The following is a 13,297-nucleotide window of genomic DNA, read 5'->3' as shown; positions in this document are numbered from 1 at the left end:
CCAAGGCAGATCAGTGGTTACCAGCACAGTGGCTCTGCTTTGTGGTGCCTCCCTGCCCCAGCATCCTAACAAGGCCAGACAAAGGCACTGACATGAGCAGCTCTGCTTGGCGTCAGCTTGGTGTCTGCACATGAAGGCACAGCCCAAGTTTCAAGGGGATTTAAGCTGCGGAGCCACTGACAAGCTGCTCCTGAGCTAAAACCAGATAAAGGCGCCTCAGACAAAAGCTGACATTTTGGCGGGGGGATTACTCTGCCCTCTGTAACTCAAGCTGTCTGCTGCTATTTCCTCCCAGAAACAAAGCTAAACACAAATGCCCATCTTGTTCTTACAGCCCCACACAAAGAGGTCCCACACATGCCCCGCACACTCCTCTGGCACTCAGCTACCCTTCAGCCTCACAAACTCTCCCTCACTCTCCCTCTTCTCTCCACAACAGATGCGATGCTCAGGAGAGGATGCTGTGTCTCAGGCAGCTGCAGCAGCACACTGGGGAGCATGTTGTGCTGTCACCCTCCTATTCTACACCCCAGCTTTACCGCCCTGCAGTGCTGGGTACCCTGGTGAGTGCTGGGGGCTGAGGCCTGAGACATTCACCTCTCTTCCTGGTGCTCTGGGCTGCTCCCCATCTCCCAGATGACTTTAAGTGAAAGGGTAGGGGGGAACCCTTGTGGAAAGGATGGGTAAAAATGGGGGGTTCATTCTTCTTTGCCTGCAACACCTCAAAAGAGATTCTCCTTCTCCACCAGCCCAGTCCCAGCACATCACAAGGGGAAAGGTGTTTGGTGAACACCCAGCTTTCATAGGGAATTAAGCCCTAAGTCCTTGGTGCCGAAAAAGAAACGATGCCCAGTGGGTTTTTCCCCTTAAAAGAGCAACTTTTGGACTGTTCAGTTGGGCTGCGCTATTCTCAACAGTCTCTGTCCCACAGTGGGGACAGCAGAGCTGGAGCTGACCCTGCTGCACGAACCACCCTGCAGCTTGGTGAAACCAGACACGCTTGATGCCATCAGCATTTTGGGGCCAAAGCCATGGGTGCAGGGTGCAAGCAGAGGCTGGTGGGGTTCTGCCCTTACCTCGTGTGCACGCTCTCCACGAACGTCCCACTTCTGGTCTTGAGCTGATCGACCTCCAGCCTCAGTTTGTCGATCTCATCAGACAACCGCCGCTGTGCGGGGTGAGACAAGAGGCAGGGGTTGGTTTTCCTCTGGGGAGCAGCCGGGTTTGGGGCAATCCACGTCCTTAGCTATTCCCACGTTTCTATTTCCTTTAAAAACCCCCATTCCAGGTTTAAAGCACCTTTGGCACATCGGGAAAGAAACAGCTCATGCAGGCGACAGTGAATGGCGATGTTGGGGTGATGCCGCGAGGGGAGGAAGTGATCACAGGCCAGACAGACAGACACACACGTGCTCGAAGCGATGCTGCTTTGAGAGATGAAGGAAGATCAGTCCCACTGGGATGCTCTGGGTTTGCTCCACATCACATGTGCGGGGCCAGCAGTGAGAGACCAGTTGGCCAAATGGGCTGCTGGTCCTGTCTCTCCTGCTGCCAGTTCCATCCTCACAGGAACCTGTGCCTGCACTGCGTGGCTGTGCTGTCCTACAGGAGATGTGAGCAGGAAGGGAGGCAGGGAGATGGATCTTCCAGCCCAGCAGGATCCAGTCCCAGGGGCAAACAGGCTGAACCAGGGTGGACAAAGTGCAGGCAGCATCAGGAAAGTCTTGGAGCTTTGCCTCTGCCTGGAGCCAGCCCTAATCCAGCAGCCATGGCTGGGAAGCACGAGCAGTGCCCACATTGGGATGCTGGGAGCATCTGGGAGAGCAAGGCCCTGGGCAAGGGGGAAATCAACCATGCATGAAACATGGGGCATATCCCAAAAACTCCCATTGCTTCAAAAAGCTGTAACCCTCCAGCTTTCCAGCACAGGCCAACGTGGTGGACTCGTGTTGCAGACCTCACTTGGATGCTTTATCTGAGAGCAAGGAAGGTGTGAAGACCTACAGGGCCTTCTGCAAGCTGGGCATGGAGCAGATCTTCCCCCATTTGGAGTGAGGGGATTGAGAAAGCCTCAGGAGTGAAGGGGATGTGGCTGCCTGAAGTGAAGCCATCCCAGCCTTGCTGCTGTCCTCAGGGAGTTGGGGATGGATGAACGGGATAGAAACATGGAGATGGGACTGAACATGCCTGTCAGGGAACCAAACCAGGGTCTGCAGAGGGGTGGGTGGCAGCTTCCATCCATGGCTTAGTTTGGGGCTTCCTGCTGCTGGGTGCTTTGGGATGCCAGCACCTCCAAAACTAGGGCATTTTAGGAGCCACGACTGCAACTAGCTGGGAATTAGGAGCGAGGAAGCGCAGTCACTGGGGCAGGCTCCCTGCAACCGCATTTACCTTGTCATGCTGGTGCTCCTCTATCTGCTTTTGGGTATTTTCCAGCTCTTGTAACAACGTGTTCTTTGGAAAACGAAACAAAAGAAAAGGGAACAAAAACAGGAAAGAAAAAGAGAGACCATTTAGGAAACGGCCTCCTGGGAATGGCCAGCATGGGGCCATCTGGCACGTGGTACAGCGATGGCCACCGAGCATCTCCTCACCTACCTGTGAATGGCTCTGCCCTGCAAAACCCCTGCTCCTCAAGCAGGGCTGCCCTCACTCAGCTCCTGCCCCACACCAGCACCACGCTATGGCCATGGTGATTAGAGATTTGAAGGACAGGGCTTCAACATTAGGAAATGCATCTGAGAGGAGATGAACTCCTTGAGCTGGATCAAGGGCAAAAACATTCTCTACATCTATGCTAGCGAATAAGCAGGGTGAAAAGCAGATGTGTTTGCAGCTGCCTGATCTAGTGCTCTTTTCTGGATCACTTTTGCCTGCAAAGACCTGGAGAAGCTCTGGGAGAGCCAGTGCCAGCAGCAGGAGCAGATGATGAGCCACCACTCTGGTCCTTGTTGTTTGCTGGGGTGGAAATTTGGGCTCAGCCCCATGTGTTAGGTCCTGCTCTTTACCCAGAGCCACTCGGACCTATCTGCTGAATGCCTGGACACGTTGGCACAGCCACATCTGGTTGGGGACAGGAGCTGCAGAGCAGCAGGAGAGACAGACCCAGTCCTGGAGGCATGAGCTGGGGGATGCAAGCCCTCTGTGCCCTGACTCACTAAGGGGAGCCTGGTCCCTGCAGGGACCAGAAGAGAGGTGAATTATCAAGGCCCGACCTCCCACTGGCACTGTGAGGTTCATCCTTGCTCTGAGCCACCTGCTCTCCCAGCTAATTGCATTCATGCTGGGAAGCAGCAGCAACTCCAGCTGGCTCCTCAAAGGAAAGCCCAGTGCCCCAGGGTGGGAGCTGGAAGCTGCTCGTGGGCTCTGCCCTGGCTTGGAGCAGGCAGAGCAGGTCGGGCTGTAGGCAGGGAGGTTTGAAGGCAGCATGTGGAGGGGATGGGCAGGTGAGAGAGGATGAACACTGCATTTTCGCCTGCAAAATGCAGCAGGGTTTTGCTTGGACAGCCAGAAGAGACACAGGGAAGTGACGGAGTGGAGCAGGACAAATCCTGCTGCTGTTGGAGGTGGAAGGCAGTGGGAAGTGGGTGTGATGCAGGGCACGCTTCCCGACACTCCCACTGGCCCCAGCGGCTGGCTGGCATTCTGCATAGGATCATCTCCCCACCCCTGTATGGGACCCTTTCTCCATCCCTGCATGGAACCATCTCTCCACCCCTGCATGGGACCATTTCTCCATCCCTGCATGGAACCATTTCTCCACCCCTGCATGGAACCATTTCTCCATCCCTCCATGGGACCATTTCTCCATCCCTGCATGGGACCATCTCTCCACCCCTGCATGGGACCATTTCTCCATCCCTGCATGGAACCATTTCTCCATCCCTGCATGGGACCATCTCTCCACCCCTGCATGGGACCATTTCTCCACCCCTGCATGGGACCATTTCTCCACCCCTGCATGGGACCATCTCTCCACCCCTGCATGGGACCATTTCTCCACCCCTGCATGGGACCATTTCTCCATCCCTGCATGGGACCATCTCTCCACCCCTGCATGGGACCATTTCTCCATCCCTGCATGGGACCATCTCTCCATCCCTGCACAAGCACCTCCAAACCCCTGTGCTGTGGCTGAGGCTCTGTGCCAGAGGGGCTGCAGACCACGCAGATCCCCCTCAGCCCCCTCAGAGGACCCCCAGCGCTACCTTCTCCTCCAAGGCCGCCATCCTCTCCTTGAGGTGGAGCTGCAGCCGCTCGTTGGACTCGCTCAGCAGCCGGTCCACGGTGTCTGAGAGCCTCTTGTTGTGCTCCTCGTTCATCTTCTCCCGCTGCCGGGCCTGAAGGAGCCAACAGCAACATGTGAGCCCCTCCTGCCACCCCGTCCCTGCTGCTGGGGACAAACTCCTCCTCATAGCACAGATCAGCCCCTCTGCTGCAGCTCTGTTGGGCTCTGCATTCCCAAGCCAGGGATGAAGAGGAGAGAGGACAGGATTCCTGTCCTGCCTGCCCCTCGTTAAAGCTTCACCTCTGCAACCAGGGACAGCCACACTGGGGGGAACATTCCAGACCCCAATGGGTGCTGATCCTCTGGATTTGCAAAGGTCTGTCCTAGGCAAAACCAACCTGGGGCTTCCCAGGGGCTGTAATCCCACCTGAGCAACCTGGGAAATGAGCATCACAACCTCCTGCATGGACAGCCCAGCCACGGGCTAAGGAGCACAGCAGGGACTGTGCAGCCCATGACCCATCAGCTCGGCCTCCCTGTCTCTTTGAGGGGCAGCACTCTTTGCTCCCAGTGCCCTTTGGTCTCATCCTGCTGCTGATCCAGGCTTGGGGAAATGCTGCTGGAGCCTCCCCTTCTCCTCCCTGCATGTAGGGTCCCAGCTTGCCCCAGGGGGTGATGCTGGGAGAGGATGGACGTGCCACGCTAACAGCAGTGCTTGGATGCCTGGGAGGGAGGGAAATCACAGCAGAGCATCATGAGCTCCTGTGTGGCTCTAGTTTAAGAGATCCTGGATGGGGAAGAATTAACCAGATCAGGACTCACCAGGACCCCCCGTGCCCAGGCTGGGCACCACTTACCCTGGCCAGCTCCTGGTTCTTCTCCTCCAGCTGACTCTCCAGCTGCCGGAGGTGCTCCTCGATGCTCCCGTGCCTCTCTTCTGCCTGGGAAAAGCAGAGCAGCCCTCTCGGATGATGCTCCCCAAAAGCATGCAGAGCTTCCTGCATCCCTCCTTCCATCCCTGCATCTGCATCCTTCCCAGGATGGAGGGCTCTCTCCCACTGCCTGCATCCCTGCCACGGTCGGCTGGGTGCTGTGAGCCCAAACCAGCCCTGATAGCAAGGTGATGGGACCTGAAGGTGCTCTGTGCGGAACCAGGCACCTGCTGCAGCACCCGGGAAGCACAGGGCTGGTGTATCCAACCTCCCTCCAGGCCTGCACCCTCCCACATCCAGCCTGGGTCCTTCCTCTTCCTCCTCATCCCAGAGTGATCCCAGCACAAGCCAAAGGGCATCTACTCCAACAGGGCCATCCATGCCTTGGAGAAAGGAGCAGAGGGAAGGGAGCAAGCCCCATGCATGCAGGACACATGGGGAGCTTCAAAACCAGTTCATTGTCCCTGCAGCCACGGGGAAGCACAGCCCTGAGGGCAGGGTGGCACCCATGGCGCAGTGGGGTGGCCAGAGCTGCCTCCTCCCCTGGTCCCTGCTCTCCCTTTGGCTCTGGTGCCCCAGCCCTTGCCTTGGTGAGTGCAGCGATGCGCTGAGCCAGCTCCGCTTCCACCTCCGGCAGCGTCTCCGCCTTCCGCATCGTCTGCTGCAGCTTCTGCTCCGCCAGCTCCAGCAGCTCCTGCAGGTGCCGGGCCTTCTCCTCACACTGTGGGACAGGGCAGGGTGGGTGCTCAGCACCAAGGCTGGTCCCATCCCCAGCACCCACTTCTCCCTCCCAAGAGCCCGGGGTCATGGGGTGTCTTCGGGTGCAGGCTCGGTACCTGGCGGTGCAGGGACTCCTTGTTGGCCAATTCGCTTTCCAGTTTGTCATTGAGGTCATGGATGGAGGTGGCTTCCCGTTGGGCTGCCAGGTAGCGCTTCTCCAGCGTGGTGATCCTCTCCTCCATGTCCTCTTTCTGAGCCAGGGCCTGTGGAAGTGATGGGGCTGTCACATCCTGATCTGTGACCACCAACTTGGCAATAACTGGGCCACCCAGCCCCGAGTCCAAGCATGCCATGAAAACCCTGCTCCACTCTTCACAGCAGAGCAATAACGGGAGAGTCAAGCAACCACAACAGCATCCTCCAGCATGGCCACAGCTCAGTGCCCCAGGTCTGCAGCACAGCCGGGTACCTCAGTGTCTGCCTATAACCTCAGGGATGCTCTGCTGATGGGCTTGGGGACAACCACCCAAAGGCAGTGGCCTCTTTTGTGGAACCCTGCATACAACAGAAGCTCCAAATCCTTGCCAGCCCAGAGCATGTGGAAGCTGCTGTGGATGTCTCTGCAAGAGGCTTGGCAGTGTGAGAGGGCAGGCTCTAACCTCGCGGAGGTCCCTCTGGTACTTGCTGCTCATCTCCTCCGACTTGATCAGATCCTTCCTGGCGGTGCCGAGGTCCTCCTCCAGCTCAGCAACGCTGGCAGCCAGTGCAGAGATGCGCTCCTTGGCCTGGACCACCTCGTAGTTCTGCTTCTCCAGCAGCTCCTGCAGCTCCACCACCCGCCCTGCCTCATCATCCGGGTGCACTGAGCCGTTGGAGAGCCGCTGCAAGGCACCAGAGAGGGAGGTGGATGCTGGGCTGCTCCAGAGCATGGACTGGCAATGGGGGAACACGGCCCTGCAGGGACCCAGGGGGGTGGTGAGGAGTGGGAACATGGGGCTCTGGGGACCCCCTGTCAACAGGCTCCGCTAGCCAGGGATGTGGCTTCCCACATGGAACAGGGATGGCTGAGGGCTTCCAAAAGCATCTCTGGGAATCAGAGCATCCAAGCGGGAGCACAACCTCCCATCTGCTCAGATGTAGCCTGTATCCACCAGAAAAGGCATTTCCTAGGGAACTGAACCAGGGGACAGAGGAAAAGGTTTCCAGCACCCTGGAGCCAGCCACAGGGGGTTTGGAGACACGATGGCCTCAGTGAGCGTGGTCAGAACAGGGGGTTCCAGGGCTCTCACCTTCCAGGGAAGCTTCTGCGCTGGCTCCTTGGGCTCCCTCTCATCCCGCTCTCCCAGCGGGGCCTCCCGCACGGCGCCTTGCTGAAGAGCTGCCACCTGCATGAGAACGGGGATTCCTCAATGTGGGACAACCCTGGAGCACCCAGGTCTGCAGCTGGCTTCAGGCTGGCTTCCTCCACCTGGTGGATGTGGATGTGGATGGGGAAGAACTGGGGGGATAGGGGGAAAGGGAAGGCAGAGATGCTGTGAAGGCTCAGCACTGATGGAGAATGAAGCCCGTTTGTTTTGCATGGAGTATTGACTTAAACACAGCCAATGCATCATGTGAATGGCAAGTTTAGAGTTAAAGCCTTACATTAAAAGTGCCCAAATGCCATTTCTCTGCTCTGCACCATGTTTTGTGGGGACTATTCCAGCAAATTCAACTGGAATTCACAGTCATGACACGGTGCAGTTCCAGCCCAATGGATGCCCACCAAAGGCCCAGGGTTGGATGCCCAAACACCTCTTACCTGCCGATGGGCATCCACGAGCTGCTCCTCCAAGGTTGCCACTCGCTCTAAGGCTGCTCGCAAGCGTTCCCTGACCTGCAGGTGGGTAAGGCAATGGGAAAGGCCATCATTTATCTGTGACGTGGGCGGACAGGATGTGCACCAGCTCCCAGATGCTGTTGTTTGGCTGCAGCCAGGCTCAGGTGGGCTCACACCCAGGGAACAGGCTCAGGGATGCTCCAGTTGGAGAGGAACAGCCTGAGCCAAGCTGACTGGGAGACCTATGCCCAGGCCAACCTGAGGACACCTTTTAGCAGAGGAAGGATATGCTTGAGGCAAGTGAATCAGGAGGAACAACAACAGCTGAAACACGACTGAATCAGGGTACCAAACACCAGCACTCGCCATCACCACATGAGTCACATGAGTCAGCAAATTCCCCATCCCCAACAGCCTCAAACCCACAGCATCCCCTTGACAGCCCCACCAGCTCCTAAAATGAGGGTGCTGAAGGTATTGGATATCCAGAAAGCTTCCTCCTGAGGGGCCCCATGTTACAACCCAGCTTAACAGTAAGAACAGCATCCAGTGGGAGGGAGGAGGAGGGTTGGGAGAAGGAGGGCTCAGAGCCTGTCTCACCTTTTCATCTAGTGCCTTGTGGTGCTCAAAGAGTGACTTGAGTGCCTTGAGCACCTCGACCTCACTGGAGACGCCGGATGGCGACTGGGCCTGACGCTTGACCACGGTCATCCTCAGGGACCGCTCATGCCTTGACACCAGGCACTCCAAGTGCTCCAGCAAGAGCTGCAAGAGGCAGGAGGGAGGCTCTCACAGCCCGGGGCTGTCAATGCCGCTATCAGTGTCCCGCATTCCTGAGGCCTGGAAGGCAGGCAGCAGGTTCCAGGTGCTTACCCGGGTGTTATTGCGCTCGGCTTTCAGCTCTGAGATCTCCTCTTCCCTCTCCAGGAGCTGCTCCCGGCACGCACTGAGCTCCCGTGTCAGCGTGGCGAACTCCTGCAGGAATCGGGGCATGGAAGTGATCAGGGAGAGTGGGATGGAGACCTCTGCCAGGATCTCCAGGCAGAGCATCTCCCATCCAAACCCAAGCACTGAGAGATGGTGACACCAAGAGGAACACTGAGAAATCAGTGGAGAAGCACAGCCAGGCTGGGAGGTGACCTATTGCTGCCTTCCTCAAGTGCTCTGGACAAGGGAGAACGCAGCATCCCAATATTTATCCATTTGGTTTGATGTCCAGTGACACAAGAAACTGCTCAACTGCCCCAGAGGTGCTCTTTGGATGCATTTAAAGCATCCCAGCCATGGCCACCACAGTGTCTCCTTGACATTGCACAGCACCATCCGCAAGACCCACGCTGGAGGATCCCATCACGCTAAAGCTCACCACAAAGCCACCGCCAGCCAGGATCAGTCCCCCGGTCCCCAACCTGCCTCTGCCACGGCCTCAAGATCAGGCATCATCCACAGTCTCCTTCCAAAGAGCAAGAGCTGCCCCGATCCAGCATGGGGGGGGGGCCCATCAAGCTTCTTGTGGGGCACCCCCACACCTCAAATCCCAGCTGAGAGAGATGGGGCACTGCAGGAGATGCGCCTGGTACCACCAGTTCTTGCTCCAGTCACTGCTCCCTCCAGGCAGGTGACAGCCAGCAAGGAAGAGCCATGCACAGGGCAGTGCCAACGCAGAGCCAGCACGTCCTTTGGGATGCGATGGGCTCCTCAGAAACACAGCAGTCGTGTTTGTGACTGTGGCAGAGGGGAAAGGAAACTCGCTCCCGAGTTCCTGGGATGCAGGAGAGTTCAGACTCCTTTAGGAAGTGAAAGCCCAGCACCTGGGTTAGCCCAGAAGCACCCTCCCATTGCTCCCAGTTTCTTTCCCAGTTGCTAAGCGGTGCCGGGACTAAGTGACATTCCGCAGCTGGGGAATTTTGGGGTGAAAAATGCAAACGTGGAAACTCTTCCCGAATTGACACCAGTTTCACAGTGTCGAGAAGAATGTGAAGAGCAGAAGGGTTTCCAAAGCAGCTGAGGGGGATTTGGCTGAGCATTAACAACCCAAATCTCACTGGGGGCTGCGAGATGTTTCACAGCATGAAATCCACTTTCATGTTCAAGTTCAACAAATCAACCCCCTTCAAATGGAAGCAAAATGTTAAGGTTGAACCAAATTCTCTGCTTGCAATAACGGACATCCCCACCCCGAGCTTTTTAACCTCTTTTCCCTCTTTTCCCTCTCCCTTCCCACCCCAAGCTGCTTGCACTGGTTTGGTTTCTAGCCTGGGGCTGGGGGGGATGCTGGTGTTGCTGGTGATGCTGAGACCCTGCAGCGGGACAGGACCTGAGTGTGCTGCAATGTGGAGGAAGGGAAACAGCAATTGCAGAGGCCAAAATCAGTCACTGGCCCTCTAAACAGCTGCTTTCTGCCCATCACCACGCCTCAGGGCTGCTGCCACCCAACACCCTCACCGCGGCATTGCCCCAGGGCCCGAATCCCTGAGCTCCTTTCCAGACCCATTCGCTTCCCCGGCGACCGCTCCAGCTCTGCGGTCATCCCTGTGCCCATCAGTTGTCCCCCAAATCAATCACAGCACCCCAAACCTCCATCGCCAGCCTCTGTCATGCCCAGGCACCGTCCTACCCTTGCTCTTGGACCACTCCACAGCCGGGGTGAACCCCACCACAGAGCCCATTCCCACAGGACTCCATGGTGCTGGCCTGGAGCTGTGCTCTTCCAGCCAGTGGGAATTAGGGCTCAGCAGAGCCCATCAGCACATGCGTTTGTGAGCACACTGCTGGGTCAGGCACAGGCTGTGAGCAAGAGTGAGCAGCTCCTGAGCATCCCTGTGGACTGTATTGTGCCTGGGAACACTGGTGTGTGAGTGACAGAAGGAGGTGTCAGATTAGGTGCCCATTCCCCACTTTCTGCTTCAGAACTGGGGATATGTCACTCCTCTGGCCCTTCGATATGCCAAGAGACAGGCAGCAAAGCTGGAGGAGCTCAGCAAAAGCTTCTTTGCAACCGTGATGGGATCTGATGGGCCGCTGAAAGGCATCCCTGTCAAGCTGTAATGGTGGGTGACACATCGCTGCTCCCAGCACTGGGGAAGGGACCTTGTGGATCCAAAGCTCCCAGATCTTCAAAGAGTCCAAACCTCTTGCTCTGCCCCATTGCTCGCAGGGCAGATGGGGGCTGTGGACATGGATGTTCTCCCCACCGTGGTGAACACGGCTGCATTTGGCACGGGATGGATGGGACAAGGCATTGGAGGCAGCAAGGGAGGAGGGATGCCACGCAGGGGACAGGGATGAGCAGCATTCAGCCCTCCTCACCCTGCACGGCCCGGGCTGGCCGAGCTGCACAGATTGAGCCCACAACGATGCTTCTATCCCAGAATGCCAAGAGATTAAAAGAGGGAAAATCTGCTGGAGAGACACGGGCAGCCCCCCCCCCCCCCCAGCCACCCGCTGCCAGACATGGGTCAGCGGGTCAAAGCGTGCTGCTAGCTCCACTCCCAGCACCATCATAGAACCATGGAATGGTTTGGGTTGGAAGGGACCTCAAAGCTCCTCCAGCTCCAACCCCTGCCACGGGCAGGGACCCCTTCCACTGGAGCAGCTTGCTCCAAGCCCCTGTGGCCAACCTGGCCTTGAGCACTGCCAGGGATGGGGCAGCCACAGCTTCTCTGGGCACCCTGTGCCAGCGCCTCAGCACCCTCACAGGGAACAGCTTCTGCCTTAGATCCAACCTGAACTTCCCCTGTTTCTGTTTGAAGCCATCATCCCTTGTCCTATCGCTACAGTCCCTGATGAAGAGCCCCTCTCCATCACCCTATGCTCCTGCCCAACCCTACCCCATTGGGCTACTCCTCTCTGAGCCCTCCATCCCAGCAGGAATAGCTGGTCAGATCCTGGGCTGAGTGCCCCAGCAAGGCTGATAAGCTCTCAAACTAAGCACGGACACCTATAAACGGATTAGAAAGTGAAGGAGAGGTGCCTAATCTTCAATCAAAGGATGGATGCTGAGACACAGCCCTGGGAGCCCTCAGGAGCCTGCGGGAAGCCCAGCAGCCTGGGAAGGGGCTCATTTGGATTAGAACCACCCAAAGCACAGGGCTGGGATCAGCCCCAAGCCATGGGACAGGGGAAGCAGGGTGGAGGGAGCAGGGGTGGAAACCCAGAGCACCACAACCGGGCACTGAAATGGAGTGTTGTGGCTCAGGGCTTGGATCTTCAGGCAGCACCAGGCACGTTTGGTGCCTTCCTTCTTTGGGGGGTTCGGGGTCTTCCCCCTTGACTGCATCAGTGAGAAAGGCACAGGGAAGAGCTCAAGTTAGGCCAGAAGCAGCTACCTAGAGATGGCTGGGAAAGCAAGGAGAGCTTTAGGAAGCTCAGGGGAGAAGGCTCAGAGCATTAAAAAGCTGAAATGCAAAAGTGCTCAGCCCAGAGCCATCTTCTGCCTCCAAAGCAAGGAAAATTCCCATTTGTGGCAGGAGAGTGGCTGCTCCAACACACCTGAGCCTGGGGAACAAAGTGCCTCCAGCTGCAGGGTTAATGGCATTGCATAGAATCACAGACTCACAGAATGGGTTGGGTTGGAAAAGACCTTAGGATCATCCAGCTCCAACCCCTGCCACGGGCAGGGACACCTTCCACTGGAGCAGCTTGCTCCAAGCCCCTGTGTCCAACCTGGCCTTGAGCACTGCCAGGGATGGGGCAGCCACAGCTTCTCTGGGCACCCTGTGCCAGCGCCTCAGCAACCTCACAGGGAACAGCTTCTGCCTTAGATCCAACCTGAACTTCCCCCATTTCAGTTTGAACCCATCACCCTTTGTTCTATCACTGCAGTCCCTGATGAAGAGCCCCTCTCCAGCATCCTTGTAGTCCCCTTCAGACACTGGAAGCTGCTCTGGGGTCTCCACGCAGCTTCTCTTCTCCAGGCTGAGCAGCCCCAGTGTTCTCAGCCTGGCTCCATACAGGAGGTGCTCCAGCCCCTGAGCATCCTCGTGGCCTCCTCTGGCCTTGCTCCAACATTTTAAAGCCCCTGATAGGAATGATTGCTCCTGCCAGGGCAGGTGTGCAATGGAGGGGACGTGGAAGGATGCCCACAATGAGAAGGCAGCAGTTGGAGCCCCAGTGTCTGCCTCTCTATGTTGGGCACAGGCACAGCCACCACCCCAACTCCTTGTGTCCCAGGAGAGGTGCAGGATTATGGGAAAGCCCGAAAGCACAGCAGAGGGGATAAACACAACCCCTGTGTGCAGCATGGGATTAGAGACTAAATCCCACTGGGTAAACCCAGGGCTTCAACCATCACCCACCCTCAGCACCAGGCAGGGCCGTGGCGTGTCCTGGACCTCCTGGCTACAGCACTGTGACTGCAGGAGAAATTCTGTCCTCCCCTCTCCACATGCAGCCAGGATGCGTATTTCCATGCAGGATTACTCAGGGAGGAGCACTGCACAGCCGAGGTACCCAGCATCTCAGTGCCCTGATCTTGTTGGAGCAAGACCTGAACCACCAGATCCCTTCATCCCTGCCCAAAATCTTGAGGGCTCTCACCCAGGGAGTGGTTTCCCCCTGCCTGGAGCTGCTATGGGGCCTATTTTCACCCTGCTTTTA

The 13,297-nt window shown here is 57.3% G+C and overlaps 1 protein-coding gene across 6 annotated transcripts in view; it reads right to left on the bottom strand.

The window, feature by feature from the left end:
* The window catches only part of PPFIA4 (PTPRF interacting protein alpha 4), a 53,399-nt gene that overhangs the window by 14,288 nt on the left and 25,814 nt on the right, over positions 1 to 13,297 (bottom strand). For 4 of the 6 annotated variants that reach the window (XM_065698369.1, XM_065698370.1, XM_065698371.1 and 1 more), the window contains exons 3-13: positions 8,573 to 8,674; positions 8,300 to 8,464; positions 7,682 to 7,756; positions 7,170 to 7,265; positions 6,540 to 6,761; positions 5,997 to 6,143; positions 5,747 to 5,881; positions 5,086 to 5,169; positions 4,209 to 4,340; positions 2,392 to 2,454; positions 1,077 to 1,168 (exon numbers count right to left, since the gene is read on the bottom strand). In XM_065698369.1, the coding sequence (XP_065554441.1) occupies positions 1,077 to 1,168; positions 2,392 to 2,454; positions 4,209 to 4,340; positions 5,086 to 5,169; positions 5,747 to 5,881; positions 5,997 to 6,143; positions 6,540 to 6,761; positions 7,170 to 7,265; positions 7,682 to 7,756; positions 8,300 to 8,464; positions 8,573 to 8,674 (1,313 nt within the window). The remainder of the gene's footprint in view (positions 1 to 1,076; positions 1,169 to 2,391; positions 2,455 to 4,208; positions 4,341 to 5,085; positions 5,170 to 5,746; positions 5,882 to 5,996; positions 6,144 to 6,539; positions 6,762 to 7,169; positions 7,266 to 7,681; positions 7,757 to 8,299; positions 8,465 to 8,572; positions 8,675 to 13,297) is intronic. The other 2 variants (XM_065698373.1, XM_065698374.1) reach the window with 1 other exon arrangement.

This window comes from Lathamus discolor, chromosome 19 (genome assembly GCF_037157495.1).
Source record: "Lathamus discolor isolate bLatDis1 chromosome 19, bLatDis1.hap1, whole genome shotgun sequence".
NCBI classification, from domain to species: domain Eukaryota; kingdom Metazoa; phylum Chordata; class Aves; order Psittaciformes; family Psittacidae; genus Lathamus; species Lathamus discolor.
Note: the sequence above shows the minus strand (reverse complement) of the source record. Positions and strands in the feature narration are given on the sequence as shown.